Raw genomic sequence first — 25,278 nt, forward strand, 5'->3', positions numbered from 1 at the left:
TTGTTCTTCAGAGAGAACCACAAACACATGGCATAAGAGACCAAGTAGTGTGGTGGAACAAAACAACTTGACATGATGTTATTTTGGAGGAATTGAGTGGCTAGGACCAGTGAGCCGCTTTGGGTTGAATGGCCATTTCTCACTTAAAGTAAGGTGCGGCCAGCCCTTGGACCTTGTAACTTTTTCGTTTTCTTTTTACACTTCTACATTCCTGTTTTATTTTGATATTTGATAATTTTCTGTCGGATTTCTTTTTTTTTTTTTTTTTTTTTTTTTTTTTTCTTGATGCAGGTATCTGCATGCTGTTGACAGTCCTGGATGCACAGGCTATGGATACTTTGTTATTGGGACCTGACAGACAAAGTAACCTCATGCAGTCAATCCTTAACACCATGGAGAAGAGGCCAGAAGGTAAAATGTCCTAAAGTGTGTACTCTCAAAAGATGTGTGCAGCAGCTATTAAACATTACCAGCTCATGCCAGTCTGACCATGTCGGTTTCATATTTCAGTGCCTGGTCTTTTCTCTGAATTCAGATTTGAGGACTCGCATTTTTGTCGAATTCAGGTTTAGTTCAAGGACAAGTTCAATTTTATAGCTGCATGTGATCTTTAAGTGCAGTAAGTCTTCCAGCTAATTTGAACGTGCGGCTAATGTAATGGATTTTAAAACATCACCATAAGAGGCAGTTTTTTTATAGTGATACTGTGTATTTTTCTTCATACAAACGTTGTAGTGATAGGGTGTTGTACCGTGTTAGTCATTATGAATGTAGTGGGAAATAAAGCAAAATGATGCGTTTTATTGTCTAACTAGAGAGATTACAATATGCAGGCTTTTGTGGCAACTCGGGCCCCTTCTTCAGCTTAGCTCAGTGTTACCCAACCTTTTTTCTGTGGTGGCACACCACTCTTCTACTAACCACAAATACAATATATCTTTAAACATGCTCAACTCGCCCAAGAGGGCAAGACCTCCAGAGAAGTCTGAGATCAGCGTCTGTAGACATGGCACATATTAAGCATTTTGGTGGCATCTGCAAGCTGCTTTCTCTCGTTACCCATACCTCTCTGCCTCAGAGGCAACTAGTGTGCTCAATATCCACCGGCCCTGTGAGACTCACTGGTGACCACACACCCAGGCAGGTGGACTTTAGTTGCCAGGAGGTGCATCCAAAGTGCCATGTCCACAACATAGTGGTCACAGAGCTGCTTTTGTGTCACCTTTTCCAGATAGTCCTGTCCTCCTTAGACATGTCTCGACCAACTGAGGCACTTGACCCCCTCTGGTTCAGACCCAGGTGAGCAACACTTATTTCTGTAGCTCACCTGGGTAGCTCATATGGTGCACCTCTGGGCTGCAGCACACTGATTGGGGAAACCCTGGCTTAGCTAGTCATTGTCTTCAGGGTTTTTATTGTCCAGTGAAATTACTTTCATGTGCTAATCAGGCTGCTGCACATCACCACTCTCCCAGGTCCATGATTCGTGAATAGAACTACATGACCATCTGTCTAGTCGTTCATCTCTAGACCCTTCAGGGCATTCTGCAGTATTCTACTCTCAAGGTGCCACACATCCCAGACGTGAGCAGTGCTCCCAGCTATTCCTATTCGTTCAGGTTTACTCCTACTTCCTGAGAAGATATTCTTAAAGCTTGTAAAGGCTCTCCCTTAAGCATTGTTAATTTTTAGTAATGTTTTTGGTTTACATGCATGCTTGTAATCTTTTAATAGATGTTATAATGTGTATTGAAATCATGTACTGCACTGAATAAAGGGGGGGTGCGTTTTTTTTTTGTTTGTTTTTTTTTTTAAATGTTGCATTTTTCTATGTCTTGATGTTTCTTCTGTTGGCTTACAGATGATGATCAGGATCCCTTCTGGCCTGCATTACAGTGTTTTATGGTAATTCTGGATCGGCTTGGCTCAAAGGTGTGGGCCATGCTGATTGACCCAAATGCTACTTTTCAGACCATAATTAGAAGTCCTAGTTACAACAAAGAGGTTGAACATCTTCGCAGAAATACCTCCGGGTAAGCAGTTTGAATGCTGCCTTCATTTTACACTTGTACTATTTACAGAACATGTTGATTTCAGCATGATCTAGGAGTATGTACAGTGCCCTCCATAATGTTTAGGACACACACTTTTATATTGATTGTACCCCTTTCCTCCACAGTTTAATCCCATCTGAATTATTTGATTTGTTGTTTTAAAGTACACATTGCAGACTTTAAGGGTTTGTGCATACTTTTCCTTCACAGGGTGTAGAATTGAGAGCTTTTTCTAAATGGTCCCCTATTGCAAGACTCCATGATGTTTGGGACATAGCACTGGCAGGTCTATTAAAGCCATTGTCATATTTGGTTCTTTGTCTCGTATTCCTTGCTTGCAATGATGGCTTGAAGTCTGAATCGCAGACATCACCAGGTGCTGAGGAGCTTTTCTGGTGATGCTCTGCCGAGCTTCTCCTCCAGCCATCTTCCGCTCCTGCTTTTTTTTAAGGAGTTTGTCCACTTTTGGTTTTCTCTTCTGCATATGGGGGGGGGGGGGGGGTCTGCTCGCTTGGATTGAAATTGAGTGACTGGCTTGGTCATTCAAGAATTTTCCATTTTTTAGCTTTGACAAACTCGTATGTTGCCTCAGCAGTCTGTTTGGATCATTATCTTGTAAGATGAAGTGATGTCCAGCAAGTTTGGAAACCTTTGCTAGAACTTGAGCAGATCAGATGTTTCTACACCCCTCAGAATTCATCTTGAGAGTGCCGTCAGCAGCTCCATCATCCATAGAGAAGTGTGCCAGTACCTGTTGGCAGCCATACATGCCCAAGCCATGACACCCCTAGCACCATGTTTAACAGATGAGGTGGTCTGCCTTGGATCTTGGGCAGTTCATTTTCATCTCCACACTTCGCTCTTGCTATCACTGTGATGCAGGTTCATTTTTGTCTGGACTGTCCACAATAACTATTTTCAGAATCCTACAGACTCTTTGAAAACAGTTTGTGAAAAAGGACATCTGGCCATCCTGTTTTTGTGGTTTGCATCTTGCAGTATGGTCTCTGTGTCTCTATTCATGAAGTCGTCTGCAGATAAGTTTGTCTCTGATACATCCACATCTGCCTCCTGAAGAGTGTTTCTGATCTGCCATTTGGGGCATTTTCTTGGCCAGTGACGATTCTTCTGTCATTAGCAGTGGAGGTATTCCTTCGCCTGCCAGCCCCTTTACGATTACTGAGCTCACAAGTGTGTTCTTCTTGATGATAATTTCAGACCACTGATTTAGGTAATCCTGGTTTAGGTGTTACTAATGTCACCATTGGTTTTCTTCTTGTGTGTCAACCTCAATAATGGCTTCTTTGACTTTCATTAGCACAGCTCTTGTCAGTTCCAGACTGCAAAGGGTAGAAGCAAGCCGAGGTATCTTATCAAGCCATGAAACCCACCTGAGGAATCAACCCCCTGTGAAGCCAATTGTCCCCAAACAGCATGGCCCCCTGAAATGGGGGTGGGAGGACCATGTAGCAAAAGTGTCATGTAACCGAAATCCATGCAAATCGCATTAAATGAAAGTCTGCAATATGCTCTGTAATCCTGTCTGAATTGTTTTTGATTTCTAACTTTAAACCGAGGGGGAATCGAGAAAAAGACGCGTGTTTGACCTGGAGATGATGGATGGCACTGCAGTGATCAGAATGAAAGAGTAGAGCTGCCCATTCATTCATTCATTCTTGTGAGGTGTACGCCATTGACTAATAGTCGGCTTATATGGCCCCACCAGTTCTTTATTGGGCCTCATCCACTGATGTCTTATCTGCCTTCTTGGTTTTTTGGATCTTCATTTTAAAAGGCTTGTGTTTAATCTTGTCAGACTTAATTGGCCTTGGCTGTTTTTAAGGAATCTTTTGCCATTTGGTATCGTGTAACAGCTCGGCAAGTTTTCTATTTCAATATGGTCGTGAAAACGTTTTTTTCTTTTTCTCTTTATTACAGACCTAGAGTTAAAGTTGAGCCCGAGGCTGATGATGACATGGTGACCTGCAGTCAAATTGTGTACGACTGTAACACAAATAAGCAAAGCAAGGTATCGATACCAGTTAACTTCTTTAATTTTGAACAAATGAAAACCTTTCGCTATTGTAATATATTGCAACATTATATTGTATATAATTAATTTAGTGACGGGATAATGTATAAAGTGTGTGTGTGTGTGTGTGTGTGTACCGACTCATTCACAAACGCTATCTCACAGTATGTTTTAACTATTTAGTTGAGCTGAAAATGTTCAGGATGGCACATCCAAGTCAGTAGTTATCTAAGAAATGACATTTTGATATGTCCGTATTTAGAGGTTAGCCTCCAACCAACAGGAAAATGAGAAGCTCCAAAATCTCAAGTAACTTGATGGATTTAATGGAAATTCAGTGGTGCTGTAGAAAATGAAAATTAGACTTTTTTTTTTTTTGATTTGTCAATATTTATTAATGTTACGTTAACTTACCTGCTCTGTGCGGCGCCGATTGGGGGGTGGGGGGGGGGGGTGGGTTCATGTAAATGACATGGACAGCAGCACTAACCAATCATGTGGCCTGGTGACTGGAGAAGTGCTGGTGTCCTGGCGAATGTCATGACACTTGTCTTGTACAGTGAGGTGTGGAATTAAAAGAGAAAGTTCAGTGAAGACTCCAAGCAAGCGCTGTAAGCCTGCTGTGGCTGTGAGTGGTGGCGTGGCTTCATTAGAAGCTAAAAGGCAGGGATAGAAGTAGAGGTGGAAGTGACGAGGTGTGAGGTTTAAAATTAACGGTCTTCAGTGATCTGTTCCCTGGTAATACACAATCTCATCACTGGCCTTTGAAAGCGGACTCCTGCCATGACCTCTGAAATGCAATAGTTCACCTCTGCCGCTGTCAAATTCTTTAAACATTCACGTCTGCTGACTTTAAATTGGAGCCCCTGATTGTTTAAGAAGTCTCCAAATTATTTTTGAATTAATAGTGGAGGGTGTTTTTGTTAAATGTTCTCAAGTGTTCTTGAGGCCTTCTGTTTCTTTTCTGAGGTTTATTGTGTGTGTTCATTTAATCTTGGAGCCGATTGGTTAAAACTGTAAACCTTTTGTCCCTCACTGCAGGATGCAGCCAACAGACACCCCATGGGAATTGAGAACTGCATAGTCATGTATGAAGAAATGCAGTCTCTTGTCAATGTGCTCCAGTCCGATATCGGTCAGGACATTCGTATTCATGACAGCACCTTCTTGTGGTTTTTCCCGTTTGTCCGGTCCGTCATGGATCTGAACTCACTGAGTGTGGTCTACGTTGGAGAGATCATTCACCACCTGCACACAGAAATCAAAGACCTCTTAAATGGTCGGCTTCAGCATTGTGATAAAGTCACAGAATTTTTTGTCCTCATTTTAGTTTTTGTTGTTGAACTCCACCGGAGTAAAAACTGCATGAATCTGCTGTGGTACACCTCTCACTGCTGGATTGAAGTGCTTGTGAAATGTGCCACCGTTTGTAGCCCTGCCTTTAGCCAACCCACGGACAGCTCTTCACGAGTGTCTTCGACCACATCTGTGCACCCTCAGGTGATTGGGGTGGTCCCTCAGGCTTGCATTCAATTAATACGCAGCCTTTTAAGAGATGGGTGCCAGCTGTATCCGGAACTTTCTTGCAAGCAGTATTTAGACATGTTGAACCGACAGATGCGCAAAGGCTTCAATCAAGGATGGAATCTCAGTTCTGCTCAATTGCAAGACCTACAGAGCTGTTTAATGTCGCTTGTTAAAAACATGCGAAATCTTGTGCCTTCAGTGAAGAACGTATCGCCTCCTGAAGAACCCACTCTGAACTCGAAGCATGAAAACGCCAGAAGGGAATCTGAACAAAGACACTTTGAATGCCGAGATGAGCAGCACGGTACTCCATCGGACCAACAATGTGGTGTTCATCTTAAAAAAGAACCTCCTTGGGATGAAGGGTTTTGTGTGCGTTCTTGTCACGAGCAGACAAGGCCTGCAAAGCAGAATGAGAAGAGCTGCGGCTTGGCAGGAAAAGCTTTCAATAAAGATGAGGAATCTGTGTCCGACTCACACACTTCTGTCCAGGACAGATTGCACTACTTAAAATCCAAACTGAATTCCGCTGACCTGTTGTCTAAACTTTCGAAGGTAATATCCCCTTCTCAAATCAAAAAGGAAAGAGTCGAAGATTGTTCCGTTAGTGAGAAACGTGCCTCGAGCCACGACAACACCAAAGAACAGAAGGAGAAAAGCCTTGTGGGTGAGACATCGGCTGTGCCCCGAAGTATAAAGCAAGAACCCAAATGGCCAACTAGCAGGCAGCAACCCTTCGGTGATGACGGTGAAAGGAGAAGTAGCAGCGATGATGATGTTCCACTGACAGTGTTAAAATCCAGTTTAAGGAAAAAAGCTGCTGTTGCGACGGACGTTCAGGACACTTTGACTCCTTCACAGGTCGATAAAGATCTCGGCTTCCTCTCTTTAGCTGCACTGACGAAAAGTTTTAACTTTCCAGACACCTCAAGCCAGGAGTCCTCCATGCAGTGTCCAAACAGAGTTGAGAGAAAAGTGAAACGAATGAAAAAGAAATTGGAGGCTGACAATATTGCAGTGGTGGAGGTAAGCACTGTCAAAGATCCTGTGATTGTAATATCTGATTCCTCCGATGAAGATGCCTGCCTGTCTGAAAATGAACCCGAAGCAAACCGAGAGGAGGTGTCGGAGCCTTCCCATGGCCGAGCTGCCGAGAAAACTAGTGAAGAAAATCTTGGCCTAAATTCTCCAGTCTCTCTTGAGTGCGATTCACAGTGTTTTGAACATGAGACTCAAGATGACATCTACTCAGCCTGGGAAAAGGATGATGGGAACTTGAAGGACTCCAGTGGCACAGGGGCTCCGAGCCCAGTGCCCGTTGAAATGTATGATAACTGGGGGTATGATACCGATTATGTGCCAGATGATCAAATTGAAATGGTGGCAGCGGAGGCTGAAGAACAGCTTAGATGTGCAGAGGGACTTAACCAGAATACCAGTTCAGCATCTTCTGTATCAGTAGCAATTACAAAGAAAACTGAAGCCAAAGTGAGCCCCCTGGGAGAAAGCACACACCAGAGGAAGCTCTGTGGGGTTAAAAGTGCTGGTGTAGAAGAAGCGGCTGCAGCCACCTGTGCCACAGACGGGTACAAGAAAGCCCAAACGCTTGTACAACCAGAAAAAACTGCAAAATCAACTACGTGTCTTTCAGCAGAAAAGTCAAAGGCCACTAAGGCATCTCCTCAAAGCATTGAGAAAAACGTGCCTTCAACATCCCATTTATTAGAAAAAATGCCACCCACTGCCTCGGCATCTGCGGTTGTGCCTACTGAAACGGTACGTCCGCAGGAAGACTTGTGTATTGCCGAGAGGCTTTGCTTGAAGAAGAAACCACGTCAGGGGGAGGTGTCTCAAAATTCCTTGAGCAGCATTGAAGAGCTCCGTAGGCAAGGACGAGATGTGCAACTAGATAATCGAAGCCGGAGGATTCGAAAGAGTAAAGGAAACCATTCCCTCCGCCCTCAGAAGTCAGTGGGCAAGGGTATATCTAAGATGAATCCTCAGTACCTCCAATTTCTTCTACAGTGCAGACCAAAGGATTTACAGAAGACTTCAAAAATGCCCCCTTCTGCACCTGCACCTCCTAAGCAAGCCATTCCTTGCCAAAGTAACTCCTTTTTCGGCAAGGTAAGTGATGTGGCATCACCGAAGCTTCCACCGCCGAAGAAGGCTGAGCCGATGTCTAATGACATGAAAAAGGCTGCGTACAAAGACATTGACTTCTTTCCTCTGTCTCAGCTTGGTCCAGATTCTGAGGATGAGGATGACAATATGAAGCAGGCTGGTACTTCTGCTGCAGATAATCCAGAGCAAGGAGTAAATTGTGACCAGAGCCTTCATCCTTCACTAGCACGAGAAAAAGATCAGCCTGGTGTGGAAAACAGTAAAGCAGAAAATGAAGATGATGATGATGATGAATGGAATTTGACCCAGCCTGATCCCATTGATATGGAAATGTGCTCTCAGGTAGAAACTTCAGATGATTTTGGTCTCGACCAGAATGTTCCAGTAGGTCAGGGCTCTGTGGGCGACTTGTACGGTCTAAGGCCTTCCATTAAACCTGCAAATAACCAGCCTGCTGCTGTCCAGACAGAAGGCTTAGCAGCTCCAAAACCACTAGTGGAAGCAAAGAAAGATGAGCATGTATTCCTTGTGCCAGGAATGCCCATATCTGAGCAGAAAGCTCTGAAACCTTCCACAACAAAGATCTACGCCTCCACCAGTCGAAGTGCTACCTTAGCTCAGGAGCTGGAGAAACCCACAAAAACGGCTAGTATAAAAAAAATTGTTCGTCCACTCTTGCCTTCGAGGAGCACAGCTCTGCCCGCTCCTGCCAGGCCTCCACCAGTTAACGGACAAGAGCGTGAAATGATAAGTAATGTATCGCACAGGGTCAACATCCCCCCAAACCCCGTTCTGTCCATACCCAGGCCTGTGATGCATCAGAACCCTGATACCCTTAAAGCCACCTCCTTACTCCCAGCCAACCTTGACCCCAAATTCTTCATACAAGAAATCCTGAAGTGGTCCTATGAGATGTTTGACAACTTTCCTCAGTTTGGAGCTCCAGATAATCTGTGCAAGTTTCCATTAAAGGAGGTACCGGACAGATTCCAGTCCTTTGAGGAGTACTTTTGTACATTTTACCCTTTGCTGATGATGAACACGTTTGAGGAGGTGAGATATACTTACTCTGTTTGCCAGTATTGGGGCTTATGGATTTAAAAGGCCTAGCTGAGAAAGGTGCAAGTTTTGATCTTTTAGTAAAATTATGTAACTGGCAGATAAACTGCAATTTTGAAATTGTTCTGGGTTGGTGATGGGTATAGTAAATGGAATGAGGGGAAGCACGTCTGCTCTAACGTGTTGGCAAGCTGTCTCAGTCTGCCAGCGCTAAACCAAAAGAGGGCAGTTGCATGTCACCTGCTATTGAAGCTAAAGCAAGCGTCTCTTGGGAAAAGAAAAAAAAAAATATATGTATATATTGAACAGCGCCCACAAGCAGTGGGCCCAAGGCAGGAGTGATCCCTGGTCAGGACTCCAGTACATCACATGGAGAACACACACATGCGCGTGCACACACAGATTGACATCAATTTAGCATCGCCAGTTTGGGCTGTGAGAGACTGACACTGACATGGACATGGACACAGAGAGGACATGCAAACTTCATTCAAGCCCTGGGTGTCCTTATTGAGAAGCGGCAGCACTAGCAGACATATTGAGTGTGAAGGGTGTGCGACCAAATGCTAACTTTAGTCAACGTTATTTTTCCCAGTACTTTCTGCTCAGCTAGAATTGGGCGACTAAATGCAACAGTCATCATCCCCCAATACTGTTTTGTTATTAAATATAAATGCTACCATTCTGTGCTTTAGTCTGAAAGTCTTTCTTTTCACTTCGAATACATATTTTATGAAGGTGGCACAGTGGTAGTGCTGCTGCTTTGCCGTAAGGAGATTGTGGGTTTGCTTCCTGGGTCCTCCCTGTGTGGAGAGTGCTTTGAGTAGTGAGAAAAGTTCTCTATACAGTAAATTTAAAGAATTATTGTTTAAGAAGAATAACCCATATTAGTCTGTCCTCCCTGTATACATACAAATGGATGGACCCCAAATCTGAATATGTGTGCGGTGTTGGGGAGTTTTATTTAGTTATGTTACTCATGACTTACAAAACGTAACTGTTGTATAATTATATATTATAAAATGTAATGCATTTCAAACTGTGTTACTTCTGCATTACTATTTTTTATATATGAAAATTGCATTTCACTGGCTGGCATTTGTTGTTAAATCCTAAGGCCGTATATGAAGCTGATCAGAGACACGGCCATGTTTGAGATAAACTTCATGTACTGTGTAGTAAATGACCTCCATCTCCAACCTGAGCCCTTGGAGTTGTGGTATGAACACTAGCCGCTACGCCACCAGATCACACCGTTTCAGAATATTTATAGTGGAAAGTCGAGCTAAATGACCTCCTCTTTTATTGGCTAAAAAGATTACAATATACAAGCTTTTGAGGCAACTCGGGCCCCTTCTTCAGGTGAGATGGAACCTTTGTAGTTAACCAATTAAAGGTGTCATTTTGCTTGACTTTTCACTACATTCATAATGGCTAACACGGTACGACACCCTAGTACTATAGAATATTTATAGGAAATAGTAGGATTCGGACTAAATGGACAGTTTATTTAGGGCTTTCTGTTGCTGGATTGCATGCAACACACTTGGGTGTGCGACTGAGCCCTGCAAAGGACTGGTGTAGCATAAAGCACATTTCCTTTTTTGCCTTTCATCCAGTAAACCCAAGTTAACAACTACGCCCTGGACAGTTTCACTGGCACCCTGTGGCCCCTGACGACATGTAGGATTGAATGTATACCTATGATGTGTTGTCTTCTCCGCACTTGATGCCCATGCTTAACCTTGGCTGTTACCAGAAGGCCTGAGCATGCATTCATGTTGCACATCAACAGAAGTGGGCAATGCCTGTGAAATAATGCAGTTTTCCATAGCAACATGTGCTTTTACTTTAATAAAATAAGGATTGTGTTCTGTTTATTTAAAATGTAATCAGACTACATAACAAAAGTTACTTTTAATCCTCTCATTAAATATATCTTTGTTGGTCAAGGGTATGATGGGAGTCAAGTGAAGAGGAATGGTGGGGTGCCAACTGGGCCCCCCTGCTTAATCAAATAATAAAGTAACTGAAGATTACAGGCACTCAATGGCACAATTAAGAGACAAAAGCAAAATGTATCTGTTGGCCGTAGTTCCATAGTTCCTGGAGAGCGGGTACGCTACAGAGTCAGAGCTGTGTTGCACGGGTAGCTCATCTCCCGAATGCTTTTATAGCTCATGGACTGGTGGGGCAAAGTCAGTTGCCTTCTTACAAACTTGAGCAAAATGTTACACTTAATCAACAAGGGCAGTTAATATTTGACGACAGTAAAAGGATACACATACAGAAGCCAAAAGGGAGACTGAGCTCCATTTACTGAAGGTGGCCGACAGCCTTTTCTCTACTTGGTTTGTAGCAAGATGGCCGTTTGATTGTTAAAGTCTCTTCTCTCTGTCAAACTGCAGCGGTGTCTTTGCAAAACGTCCATCTGCTCATACCATGTATATTATCCTACGTTATGCTAATTTTACTCGTTTTGTTCAGTTGCTTACTAGGTATGTCGATTTGATTCATTCATACTGTCGGAAATAAAAGTGTGCTGTTGGTCCCCCCCACCCCAGTGAACTCTCTAGCTCACTACATTAGATTGGACACCTTCCATTTTTATATTGCAGATCAGTTTACCTGCTTCAGATAATGCAAGACTTTACGACACATGTTCAGCAATTTTTGATCCTCCTCTTCAGTTGTTTGCCATCAATGACCATGCCTAAGGTGTTGTCACTTACTTGGCTTTAGTGTCCTTTGTAGCACAAGCCCTTGTTTTTCATTTCAGCTTTGAGGCCCTCTTCTGTAGTTGGTCACCAGCTGATTTGCCCTTTTAAAGTTTCTCTAACAATTTTTTGCCCACGGTCATCTGCAGAAACACTCTGGGGAAACTCTGAAGGTATTTTTAAGAGGACAGATTATTTCATCTCTCCCACAAAAATAAATCGGAAACCAAGAAGGCATCCGAGTCCATCAGTGAATTTACCAGAACAGATCAAGAACATGCCAGGTTTTATAGGAAAAGACAGACAGGCTTTGCAATCGGAGCTCAACCTCTTGACAACAAAAGAAATGAAGCAACTCATTTTTAAATTGTGACATCATTACTATGAAAATGGAGAGAAGGCTAATAAGATCATAGCTCAACAGATCCACAAGCAGGAAGTTTGGTAATTGGACAGAGACAAAATCATTACTAACCCTAACCCTAAACTGAGTAGAATATAAAGACTTATAGTAAAGAAGACAAGACATCATCTAATGCGTTTTTTGATGCATCACACATACCACAATTAGATACTCTTAGCGTAGAGGAATTGAATAAACCTGACTTTCAACTAGACGCTATAAACTTCACTTCAGAGTGGGAAAGCAGCAGGCCCTAACGCTGCCATGCTGATTTTATAAAAACTTTTCAATTAAGTTAATTCCTCTTTTAGTATTAACATTTATCAAAGCCAGAGACAATAAAATTCTACCTCAAACTTTTCGCCAAGCATTACTGTCTTTCCTAAGAAAAACAAGGACTTATTAGAATGTGCATCATACAGACCAATCTCACTTCTGAATAGTGATGTTCAGATACTCTCAAGTTCTGTCTAGAAGGTCTGAGAAAGTGCTGCCTCCGGTAATATCAAAAGACCAAACCGGACGTATTAAAGGCAGACACTTAGCTTCCAATCTTCGACGCCTGTTTAATGTAATATTTACCCACAAAGTCTAACACCCTGGAGATCGTATTCTCTCTGGATGTAGAAAAATAATTTGATACGGTTGAATGTGTCTACCTTTTCACCACATTGCACAAAATTGGTTTGGGCCGAAACATGCGTGCATGGATCAAACTACTATAAAGAGAGAGACACTTTTATTAATGGAAATTCACATACTCCAGCAGCAGCATACTGATAAAAAACAATTTAGTGATAAAAATACAGGTATAACGGACAATAATTTTGTATAGTGTTAACGTTTACCCCAACCCCCGAGTGGAATTGAAGAGTCGCATAGTGTGGGGGAGGAACAATCTCCTCAGTCTGTCACTGGAGCTGCTCCTCTGTCTGGAGATGATCCTGTTCAGTGGATGCTCCGTGATTGACCGGAGTCTGCTCAGCGCCCATCGCTCTGCCACAAATGTCAAACTGTCCAGCTCCGTGCCATCAATAGAGCCTGCCTTCCTCACCAGTTTGTCCAGGCATGAGGCGTCCCTCATCTTCATGCTGCCTCCCCAGCACACCACCACGTAGAAGAGGGCGCTTGCAACAACCATCTGATAGAACATCTGCAGAATCTTATTGCAGATGTTGAAGGATGCCAGCCTTCTAAGGAAGTAAATACTGTATTTTATACTGTATACCAGTCCAGAAGCTTCAGTTTGTATTAACAACATTATTTCAGTCTACTTCAAACTAGACCTTGCTACTAGACAAGGATGCCCTCTATCACCACTGCTATTTGCGATCGCCATTACGCCTTTGGCTGTTCACTTTCGAGATGCTTCTGAGATAAATGGGCTTATGAAGGAAGGCCTAGAACAGAAAATGTCACTATATGCAGATGATATGGTACTGTATGTATCGGAGCCACAAAATACTGTGCCTGCAGTCTGAACAGCACTAGCAGAAGTCCAAAAGCTATCTGGTCTCAAAATTAATTTGAATAAAAGTGTGCTGTTGGTCCCCACCCCCCCCCCAGTGAACTCTCTAGCTCACTACATTAGATTGGACACCTTCCATTTTTATATTGCAGATCAGTTTACCTGTCTGCATGGAAAAACGTAAACAAGACGTTCATAGATGGTCTTCCATCCATCTCCCTTTAGCAGGGAGAATTAAGTGTCAAGATGAATATCCTTCCGAAGCTTTTTTTTATTTCAAAGCATCCCCATATAAGTTAACTAATCATTTTTTAAGAAATTGGATTCAATCATATCCTCATTTATTTATTTCATAACATCCACACATCCACTTGGCGACCCTACAAATACGTAAAGCAGGAGGTGGCATGGCTGTAGGCTTTACCTAACGTTCAGTTGTATTACTGGGCAGCAAATATACAAGTTATGAAAACCTGGACATGGACACAAATAGATGAACAGACACAGGCTTGGTCCACAATAGAGAGAAAATCCTGCAGAACTTCTTTATATTCCTTGCTTTGTGCTTCAATAAATAGAAGTTGTCGTCCATATACTAACAACCCAATTGTGCTTCACTCACTCAGAATATGGAGCCAATGTAGGAAGCACTTCAAGATAGAGAAGCTTTTATCTGTGGCAACTCTGCACGAGAACCCCTTTTTTCCACCCTCTCAAACTTAGTTTTTAATGTTTGAAAAATGTATGGGATTAAATTACGTAGAGATATTATCATTACATGCAACAAACAATTAAACTCAAAGTTTATCTTCCCATCAACACAATTTTTCCACTATTTCCAAATTAGAAACTTAGCTAAACAAAATTTGCACAATTCTCCTCCCCTCTCACCAATTTCTATTCCAGAAGAAAAATTGATCAGTGTTGGGGACTTGTCTATAATGTATTAAAACATTTTCAAGTCCCTTCCTTTCAACAATCCCAGAGTTCATTGAGAAAATCTTCATCTTTTATCAAGTACATCTGTCTTGTTTAAAATTGTCCAAAATGTTTCCAGGCCAAGATCCAACCTGTGAACATTGCAATTGAGCTCCAGCCTCACTGGGTCACATGTTTTGGACGAACATCAAATTAACATCATTCTGGAACAAAATCTTTGAATGCCTCTCAAACAGCCTTGGGGTCCCAATCCCTCCTAATCCACTAACAGCCGTGTTTGGTGGGCTCACAGAGGGGCTTCAAGTGGAGAAGGACAAACAAACTGTCATGGCCTTTACTTCACTATTGGCATGCAGGCTTGTTTTGCTCAACTGGAAGAATCTCGACTCACCTCTTTTAAGTCGGTGGGTAACTGATGTTGTTTTTATATATATATATATATATAATATTTGAAATTGGAAAAAATCAAATTCTCATTTAGTGGATCTGGTCAAAACTTTTTAAAAACCTGGCAGGATTAATCAACAACATTTTAGAATAAGCTTTGTGAATTCGATGCTGTGTAGCACCCGACCCGGCACAGACTCGGACAGAGGCACGTGTAAAAACACACGGCTTTATTTTTCTTCAGCTGGAGGGCATGTCTTCCCCGTGAACCCCCCAGCCACAACACAGTTCCAGAAACACTTGAAATCAATCACAACACTCCCTTCTCGAACCACCACTCCTCCCTGGCAACCTCGTCCTCTTCCTCCCGATTCTGGCTCCTGAGTGGTGGTTGCTGGCCCTTTTTATAGCCCACCTAGGAGTGCTCCAGGTGCTTGATCACCTGTTTGATTGTACTTCCGGGCGGGGCTGTGGAGTTGTCCAGGCTGGCTCAGCAACCCATGCAGCACCCCCTGGCGGCCACCCCAGATCCCAACAGGGCTGGGGAGAACTCCATCTCCCATGGAGCCCTGCGGGAAACTGAGGCACCATCATCCGCCAGGGATGCTGCCACTAAGCGTCCCGGGGGAGGTACTGAGAATCCCATGGTTGCTCCACCGGAACATGTATAGAAGGGATGTCTGCCACCCGCCTCAATGATTTTCCTCCTTCTTTTCTGCTGTTAGTTTTACTTGGGCTCTTGGTCTTCCTCTCTTGGGTGGAGGTTGAAGTGAATTTTAATTTAGACTTGTTTGAATAAATTCTATAAAAAAAATAAAGGAGCTTCTCATCAGATGTTTCATTTCTTTTGTTTATGTTCAGATGGTCCAGGAGTGGTTGAGGAATAGCAAACCCAATAAAGCATATGAAACAACATTGACCATTAAAACAGTGGAGTGTCCATATAGATACTACTCGGGAACTTTTACAGGTGAGTTTTATATGTGGTTCTCTCTCAATGCTTTGTTAGCATGAGCTGTTAGAATATGCAGGAGCAGTGTGTTCCTCCAGTTATTCGTCACTACTCTTGGTTTTGGTGCACACAAATGCAGTCTGACAGCTGTGCACAGGCCACAAGAACAGATCCGCGATTATTACAGTGTTTCCCATTGTATCGCCATTTAAGAGGGGGTGTCGGAGGAGCTATCGCGTCTCCTTGGGTTGCGTTCAGCCCCCCTCTTCACAATGCGAGTGGCAGAGATGTGAAGTGGTTGGTGCGTAGCACAGGCCAGGGGTGGTTTAGAGAAGTGAGCAGGGGGCAAAGCCCCCTAGTCAGTGAAGAGAGAAACCTGTCCACACCCAAGTTCTTTCTGAAGAGCACATCCACACACCCCATATATTTGGCCTATGAAACCCGTGGTGAGTCAGTATGGTGGCCTGACATACACAATGAAGACAAAAGAACACGCCAGGCATGAAAAGCAGGTGTCAGTATGGAGACTTGGATAACAAGAAAATGTGAAAACTCCTAAGGGGCTGAATACGTTTTGCTGGCACTGAGTGTTCATACAACTGTTGGTTGTTATAGCAAATGTTAAAGGTGTTTAAACTCAATAATGTTCAGTTCTGAGTATCGTACCATAATAAATCAGCCTTGGTTTATTCTTGATTAATAAACCTAAAATTAAGAATCATATTTTAATACAATTATCTAATTGTTCATCTTGAATGATTATCTTTGAAAAATATTTTTTCAATGTTGGCAAGCCCTGCTTAATACTAAAGTGTTCTTGTGACGTGTGCTAGGTGATGCTCAGGGTCTAGTAAGTGATGGTTTACAGAGCTGCACCTTAATTTGTCATTATGGTGGTTGAAGTTAGCTAGAGGATGAACCCTAGCTGTCCTCTCTTTTGACGGTTTCTTGATCATAGTGTAGCCAGTAGCTGTAGCAGAGCTCCTTCTTTTAATGATTAAGTTGTTGTTCTAATGTTTGGGTTGCATTGTCATCTCCTAATGACAGCAGGCCCTTTTCACACCTGTGTACCTTTTTTCTTCTGGGACGTCTGGTCAAAAGTTCAGTGCTTCTTCTGCTTATCCCATGAGTATGGCTCTCTGTGTTCAAATTCTAAATAAAAACCCTTCTAGCTGAGTTTCCACAGCATTCCCATTGATGATACACCAAGAAGAAAACTGATGCAAGCCATCCAAAAAGATAAATAACCAAGTTTCGTGTTAGTCAGTAGCCATGTTAGTCAGTTTGTAGCTGACACGCTACTAAGGTAGAATACGTGGCGTATTGAAGTTGCTGCTCTGCTAACCTTCTAAGCAGAAATGGCCTTCGGGTTTTAAAAGGGCAATTGCTTGTCTTGGGGTGAATGTGTGAGGTTCTGCACTAATAGAAAATGACAGAGAAGGTCCCTTGTCAATGGAACGTGACTACACCGTAGCTCCTGATTAGTATGTGCAACCTAATGTGGCTGGGAGTTTGTTCTGCCTAACTGGATGAACTGGACTGTTAAAACCACTTAGAACTCTACTTTCTGTGGTAGAAATATAACCCATTTACATGTACTTGTTTAGAAGATGCTTTTATCCCAAGTGACTTACAAAAGAGTTCAAATTAATCAAGTAAATGAGCAGTAGGACAAGACAAGGGTACAAAATCAATCATCACAAGTGAAGAGCTCCTTCACACCTTTGGTGACTACTTGAATTGCAGCCTGAATCTTGTTAGCAGTAACAGCGTAAAGTTTGTGGCTCCTCGTTGTTATGAGAGCGAGATTCTCCAGAACTACATTAGACACGGAGTTACAGAAACGACAAACCTGGAAAACCTTTGGAAATGACGACATGAAGTAAATTTATAAGATGATAAACTTTATTCTGTATTTCAGCATACTGATGTCTGTTAAAACAGAGTAAGCTAATGTCCTCATTATGTTAAAAAATAGTGCGTAGCTGAAACTGTTAGCATACTGGCATTAATAACTGAAGGAGTTCCTTTATGAATAATCGGTGGCCTATTGAGCAATGCTTTTTACATCACTGCAGTTGATTTTGGACGTGAAAGAAGTAAACTGGTAGTCGGTTTACTCCTCGCTGTATCGCTTCCAAATTTTGTGAAAAGGGCCCACTATGTCCGGGTATGATGTGCGTCTCTTTTCTTTTATGTTTGGTCTTGAGGTGTCTGTTCCTGCTCTGTCTGGTTGTGTGTGTTAAACTGTCCTGTCACCCATCTGTACATTTGTTTGAAGTAATTAACCTCACATTTTGCTGCTTCACACATCTTTTAAGTACACAGTTCTAATCTGTAGAAAACTGTAGTTTGTTAGTCATCCTTTAAAATATATTTTAAATCATTACTTTGGTCTCTGCTACTTATTCTTTTATTGAAATGTCACACATGTGAAGTGTTTTGTTGCAAAAACCTGGTGCAGCTGGGCCTTGAGAGGAGGTGGTAGTGAGAAGAGGATTGGGATTCAGCAGCATGGGGATGGGGGGGGGGTGTTGTGCAAAACAGAAACCCACCAAATTGGATGTTTTTATGAAACCTGACTTGTGCCATTCATGGTGGTCTGTACGCTCCCTTGGTGATTCTACACGAACAACATACAGATTGTGCTTTTTGCATAAAATAACTTGACATGTCTGGTGTTCCTTTGATGCTTTGAGGTTTAGCTTCTCTTTCCTTTGCCTTTGATTTAAGCGACCCTGCATAACAGCCAGGTGCAGAGACAGCTGTATCCCAAAGAAGATGACATGGTCTTCCTGTGGCTTCCTCAGTATTTGAATCCATATACAAATGATGAGAGAGAAGTGGAGTCTGTCCCGTATGTTGGCTATGTCTCCAAGTCTGCGGTTGTCACAGGTATCTCAGTCTGTTTGTTTTTTTTTTTTTTTGTGTGTGTGTGTGTGTGTGTGTGTGTTAAGAGCTCCCTAAAAACAAAAGTGCCGTTACTCCGTAAATGTTTTTTTTTTTAATGCAGTCAGCATCTCCTCAGGAATCACTAGCGATTCAGAGTGTGAGCCGTCATCCTCTCCTTCAGTTAGAAAGTTCTTGAGTTTGTGTAAAGTGCACTCTTTTGCTATTAAAATATGATCACTGCTGGGGAATATAAATGAAGCTTTGTAGTGTGTGAAGCGTTTGGTTCACTGGAGATCGCTTACTGACTGAAACTTAACAAGATAAGGCTGGGCAGCCACATGGCATTTACCAGGGCCTTCTACCAACATTGGCACACTTGCTATATTTTTATATATAAAAAAAAATAAAAAAAAAAGCTAAAATGAGTCTTTACGGTTTATCCTCTTAATCTGTCATTGAAGATCTTAACAGAAATGCAATTGAAATAAAATAACTTCATAAATCATGAAACACTTTTTTTTTCCCCCCAGAGTATGTATGGAATGGTGAGGATGAGGGGAGTAGAGTTGGCGAAGGTGGATGAGTTTAAATACTTGGGATCAACAGTACAGAGTAATGGGGAGTGTGATAGAGAGGTGAAGAAGAGTGCAGGCAGGGTGGATAAGCGTGTCAGGAGTGACTTGTAAACAGATGGACATGCAAGAGTGACCGGGAAGGTCTACAGGACGGCAGTGAGACCAGCTAAAGTATATGGGCTGGAGATGGTGGCACTGGAGACAGAGCTGGAGGTGGCAGAGTTAAAGATGTTAAGAAGTGCAGTGGGTGTGACGAGGATGGACAGGATTAGAAATGAGGACATTAGAGGGTCAGCTCAGGTTGGACAGTCAGGAGACAAAAGTCAGAGGGGCGAGATGGTGTTGGTTTGGAGAGATGCTGGGTATACTGGGATAAGGGTGCTAAGGATAGAGCTGCCAGGGAAGAGGAAAAGTGGGAGGCCTAGGCAAAGGTTTATGGATGTGGTGAGTGAAGACATGCAGGTGATGGGGGTGACAGAACAAGAAGACGAGGTCAGAAAGATATGGAGGATGATCTGCTGTGGCAACTCCTACCGGGAGCAGCCAAAAGGAAGAGGATGTATGGCACAATTATTGGCACCCCAAAGTTGCACAGATATGCCCAAAAGTGTTGCCGCCCTTCCATTATTTAAAAAAAAAAAAATTCCACAATAAGTTGACATTCACCATTTCTTTTTCCTTTCATGCTTTTGGTTTAGGGTTTCACAAACACATTAACCGGACAACTCCAGCAGACAAATTGTTACAATGAGCATAACAATGGTCTTCAGTTCTAAACTCTGAATGGAGCAAGGGCCTCACTCAGCTGTGTGCTGTCCTTCAGTTCATCGCACGGGACGAGAGAAGGAGGAAGGCCGTAGCAAAGAGTGGTGAACGTGAGGACTACAAGGTCGTGTCCAAACAGGGCTGTGGAGTCGGCATGCGCCACCTTCGAGTCTGACTCCAGCTTCTCCATTTCTGGGAACACTGACCCCCTAGATTTGTAATTAGACAAATACATTTACTATGATGATTGACAGCACGCAACATAACATTCAAGGCCTTTCCTCATCGTCATTATGAATCCCCAGGCTGCTTTTTAGCACCCTAAACTGTTAAAGTTTAGAACACTGTGGCTTTAAACAAGACCACAAATCTAGAAGAAAAAATAAGTTTTCAATTCAAACAAGTGAGATTGGAAAATTTCTCCCATTGTATTACTAGGGTGTTGTACCGTGTTAGCCATTATGAATGTAGAGAAAAGCCAAGCAAAATGACACCTTTTATTGGCTAACTTAAAAGATTACAATATGCAAGCTTTCACGGCAACTCCGGCCCCTTCTTCAAGGCAAAATCCTGAGTTGCCTTGAAAGCTTGCATATTGTAATCTTTTTAGTTAGCCAATAAATGGTGTCATTTCCCACTGTATTACAATTTACATTTAGTCTGAGCCAGTGGATTTTTACTGATTCCTGTAATCCAGTAATTGTTTCCAACTGTGACTCCACAGCTCTGCCTCTGAAGAACGTCCTATCCTTGTGACTAATTGCCAAGATGTTTTAAGGTCCATGTACTCGTAACCAGCATGGTCAGAAAAATTGACCTTAGATTGAAGAGAAAGAGTTCAGATGAAATGGTTCCTAAAGAACCAAGCAAAGCCTCGGTATAGATTGGTGCTTCCCACCAAGGTCAAGGTACAGCAGTTTCACCATCTGTGGTTGTTTGAATGAAAGTGGCTTCCCAGTCTGAAGACCAGCACACAAAAACCTGACTGAAATTTGCTGAAATGTATGTTGACAAGTCCCAGCCCTGTGGGAGGACGTCCTTTAGACAGATGACACTAGATGAGAGTTTTCTGGTAAGCCACTGCAGCTCTGGATTTGTAGGAGATAAAACACTTAGGAAGCAAAAACTGAAAATGGAGGAGGCCTGATCATTTTATGGGGCTGCTGTGCTGCCTCTCGCCTTGTGCCTTGAATCAGTGCAGGGCAGAATGAAATCGGAAGAGTATCAAGACATTCTGAAGAGAAACACCTCCAGTGCCTTAAAGCTTTGTCTCCGTTTCAGGCCAAGGGGCCTCCAGCAGGGTAAAGACCCAAAATGTACACTTGAGAACACCCAGAAATGGATGGAATGTTCTGAAGCAACGAGTCCTGATCTGAATTGAATTGAACATTTATGGAACTCATCTGGAAAGGCTTTCCATAAGATTTTAAGAGTATATCTACTGGAACTCGTGCCCATTTGGCCAGAAGTGCCATTTGGGAGGTCTGCTAATGACATTAGATAAGAAGAGCTGGCCAGTTCATCCCAAAGGTGCTCATTAGGGTTGAGGTCAGCTGCTTAGCTATTTAAAAACCCATTTTGTGAAGCTACTGATGCACAGGTCTTGTGCTGATGTTGTTTCCAGGGGCGTTTTGGAACTCTAAGTGATGCCACAGGGAACTGGTAATTTTTATGCACTTCAGTACTTGGTGGGCCCCCCAGTTGTGCGAGTCTGTGTGGTCTACCACTTTCCGCTTTGCTTTTGTTTGCTGCTGTTCAGTGTTGGTCACCATAGATATCTGTTCAGTTAAGCTTTTTAAATAACTTCTGCATAAAAACACAAGATTGAAAGTTTTTTTTCATTTTTGGTTGTATTCCTTTAAACTTCCTGGAATAAAAAAATAAGTGTTTTAATTTTTTTTTCCCCTCTCTTTTGTACTGATAAAAAGGTCAAAACGACAGAAGTGCAATTCTTCATGTTACGATTGAGACTAGCGGCAATATATCCGTAATAAACAATCAGCCTGTCAAGTGCAAAGTGATTGGATCGCTGGTGAGCGCTGGCAGAGTTTTTAAGGCCTTGTACTCGCTCCGGAATGGCTTCATGACCAAACTTTTGCTCACTCCTCAAGTGACCTATTTTAAACCAACATCCCAAGAGCCAACATCTGATTGGAATTTTGAGGTAAACTTCTCTTCTTTTTTTCTTAAAAAGCTTACAAAGTATTTTAATTTGAGTTGTTGTAGTTTGGTCTGCTTTCATGCAACTTACTCAGAAAAACAGTATTTAGACGTTTACAGACATATCGTCATTTGAAATCTATATATTAAAATGCTAACCGGTATAATTTCAATGGCAGGCTTGCTCCTTACACTCATTCAGAGTTCAAAAAACTTTAATTCAACTCAAATTTCCAGACAGTTCTACGTAAGACTTTCAAGTTAATCATATTAAGGTGAGTAACACACAATTTGACATCCTTGCTCCATCTGCTGGTGGATGTGAAAACTACAACACAAAGCAGTTTGTCTGCTCCCATACTCTTGACTACCTCCTCCTCGCTGTGGTGTGAGACTTTGAGATGCTGCACTCCCATCGTACCACAGTGTGCTGTGCTGAAGGTAAGAGGCCGAGAGAGATGGATGCGTCTCAGCCACTGTTAATCTGTGCTATGTCTGTCAGAGTGAGTAGACGCATGAATGATATTTACTGTAGGTTGGTGGTGTGCCCGATGAACCAGACTTTGACAAGCTGTTCTGTTGGGTAGAGTGTTGAATTATTTTTGTCATTCTTTGCTAAATGGGAATGGGATGATTTGTTCCTGTGTTCATTCTTGTGCAGTGAATCAGCTGTATCGTTTACAAATTTTCCGGCTTACAGTATGTGTGTGTGGAGAACGATGGAGATTCTGATCAAAATCATGAATTAATATTTCCTGCAAGAGCATTGCTTACCTTGCCCATCTTAGAAGCCTTGTCTGCTTACTTACCAAAAGTGAAGTGCACGCAGTAGGCAATGGGGGGGCATAGTTGCCATAGAAACAACAAACTTAAAGATCTCCTCCTTCCCTGAAGATAACTGATAACCCCTGCACTAACCGCTTTCTCATTCATCTGGTTAGCAGTGGTTTCATATTTGAGGCTGCCATGCTTCGGTTGGGGGTCCACGGCAACCTGCTGATTATTGGCGTTCAAAAAAAAAAAAACAGCCAGATTTTCAAAAGTTGACTTTGAATGATCTCATGTGGCTCTTAAAGAAGTGTAATTGAAAATGTTGTTGTTTTGCACTAGTCCAGCATCAATGTAGTCTTTGACTAGAGCTGTGGAGTGTGATACTCGAGCACATTGGATGACCCATGTGAGGGGGAAAACGCACACGAGAGGGGTGACTGGGGAAACGCGGCCCTTAAACGCAGCAGCTGATCCCGTTTCTCCATTCTCGGCTTTGCTTCGGCTCGGTCTCGCTGCGCTCCTGCTGTGAGACTTCACTCTGAGTCCCACCTGGTTCTCCTCTTCATCGCCCTTGCCAATTGGAAGTCTCCCTCTGCTTACTTGGTGTCTGAGTTATCCCCAGCATCTCGCTCCCCACCTCCTTGAATCGATTCACGGCAAAATTGAGTCTGCCCAGAAACTGAAAACTGAGGACATATTTGTGAAAAAGAGCACCTTAATGGGCGAGTGCCGTCTTTGTCTCTCCATCTCTCTCAGATCCATTCTGCTAACGTTACAATATATTTATTTTGGTAAATTGTTTTTAGCAGACCATTTTTACATTTTTAGAAATTGGATTAATGCAGAAGAATCTTGCACAATTATCAATTATAAACTAAGTGCATGTGACATTTGACTTGTGTTTACTAGTTTAGCTACATCTTTGTTCCCAAACTCAATTAGCTGCTGAGTTGGCATATCAGCATCCAGAATGAGTCAAATGTGTTGCAAAAGAAATCTCTCAGTCCAAAAAGGTTTGTTTGAAAAGTTTAGTGAAAAGTTAAAAAGGAACAAATCCCAAAAATTCAGAAAAAATGTATTACATACGCAGAAAAGGCAAAAAGATTTTTCTTTTCTTCCTCCATTTCATTGGAATCTTAGCTTTCTCTTGTTAAACTTCAGTTACTTTCTGTACATAAAGGTGGTTCCTTTTCTGTGGCGAGCTTACATCAGCTTCACTTTAGTACCTCCTAATACTTTCAGTATGGTTTCAACGTTTGCCCTCCAGGCCTTACCAGCTGTATGGCAGATCTTAAACTGAGCTCGTCTGCAGTCGGAATGACAAGAAATCCTTAGAATATTCCATTAGGGATTACAGTAGAACCTGCCATTGACTATATAAGCAAGCATTTTATCAACTTAACATAACCTAACTAACTAAACAAATGGCGGAAAGCGCTGCGTCAGACGAGGTTGTCCACGTTTAGAAGAATGGGATGTAAAGGCTGGACTGCATAGCCAAGAACTTCTTTAGCTCTTATTTGACCTGACATAGCATGGAGCTTTTAAATTCCTCTTTTGACCTGAACTTGCATGTGACTTTATTTGTATAGCAAAAGAATGGAAATTCAAGGCTTTCACTTGTTTGTTCCATATCAAATCACACCACTGATCTTACAGAGTTTTAAGACAAATGCTTTTCTAAATTAAATAAGACACACACCTCCATAAAGTACTAGTAAAGTCCCAAAGTACAACATTAGAGATGGGGGACTGAAGAAAGCTCCCCTTCAGCTATTTGTGCTGAATGAGGATTCGGTACTTAACAATTTAAGACCAAACAACTTGTGGCATTTCAGAAAATTCCATTCCTGGGGGGACTGTACCTAGAAAAAGGGCTGAGAAGCCCTGGCCTGGAGATGGCACACACTATGTGACCACAGACGTGTCCACAGTCGACTGTAGTTAAGCACTCGCATTGATCTCGACAGGCCTGTGGTTATCCAAGTCCTGCAGTGACTGAGGCCCAAGTTTGGGAAGTGCATCACAGCATTGGGTTGATATTCGATGGTACAACATGCGCCTGTTTTTGCTTGGCTTAAAGTTTGGGAACTCCTGCTATGAACTATTTAAATTCAGACAAATGATGATGCGACACCGTAAACTAAGCGAACAAATTTAGAACAATCAAATCACACCTGCTTTGTCAATGTTGTCAGGGCTTCTATGGACCACTAAGCACAGCATGGCCACCCACAGTTTGAAGAGCCCTGTTTTATTGCAGTCAATTGAGGATTAGTTTGTGGAAGTAAAATTTGTTAACTTATTTGGAAATTATGTTTTTGAAGAAAAGGACAAGTGGTGGTGGTGTTTTGAATCCAATTGAATTGACAGGTTGCCCTCGATTCACAGCTCACAGAATATCCACTGTCCTCCCGGTGATGCTTTGACTTGGTGGCTTCATGTCGCATCAT

General features: G+C 42.4%; 2 protein-coding genes across 4 annotated transcripts in view; both read left to right on the top strand.

The window, feature by feature from the left end:
- The window catches only part of miga2 (mitoguardin 2), a 532,313-nt gene that overhangs the window by 198,276 nt on the left and 308,759 nt on the right, over window positions 1-25,278 (top strand). The gene's annotated exons all lie outside the window — the stretch shown is intronic.
- Window positions 1-25,278, top strand: part of setx (senataxin) — a 125,491-nt gene that overhangs the window by 51,148 nt on the left and 49,065 nt on the right. The window contains exons 6-12 of the mRNA XM_028809064.2: window positions 292-411; window positions 1,862-2,033; window positions 3,993-4,083; window positions 5,128-8,790; window positions 15,572-15,680; window positions 18,396-18,557; window positions 21,823-22,058. Of these exons, the coding sequence (XP_028664897.1) occupies window positions 292-411; window positions 1,862-2,033; window positions 3,993-4,083; window positions 5,128-8,790; window positions 15,572-15,680; window positions 18,396-18,557; window positions 21,823-22,058 (4,553 nt within the window). The remainder of the gene's footprint in view (window positions 1-291; window positions 412-1,861; window positions 2,034-3,992; window positions 4,084-5,127; window positions 8,791-15,571; window positions 15,681-18,395; window positions 18,558-21,822; window positions 22,059-25,278) is intronic.

This window comes from Erpetoichthys calabaricus, chromosome 9 (genome assembly GCF_900747795.2).
Source record: "Erpetoichthys calabaricus chromosome 9, fErpCal1.3, whole genome shotgun sequence".
NCBI lineage: Eukaryota > Metazoa > Chordata > Cladistia > Polypteriformes > Polypteridae > Erpetoichthys > Erpetoichthys calabaricus.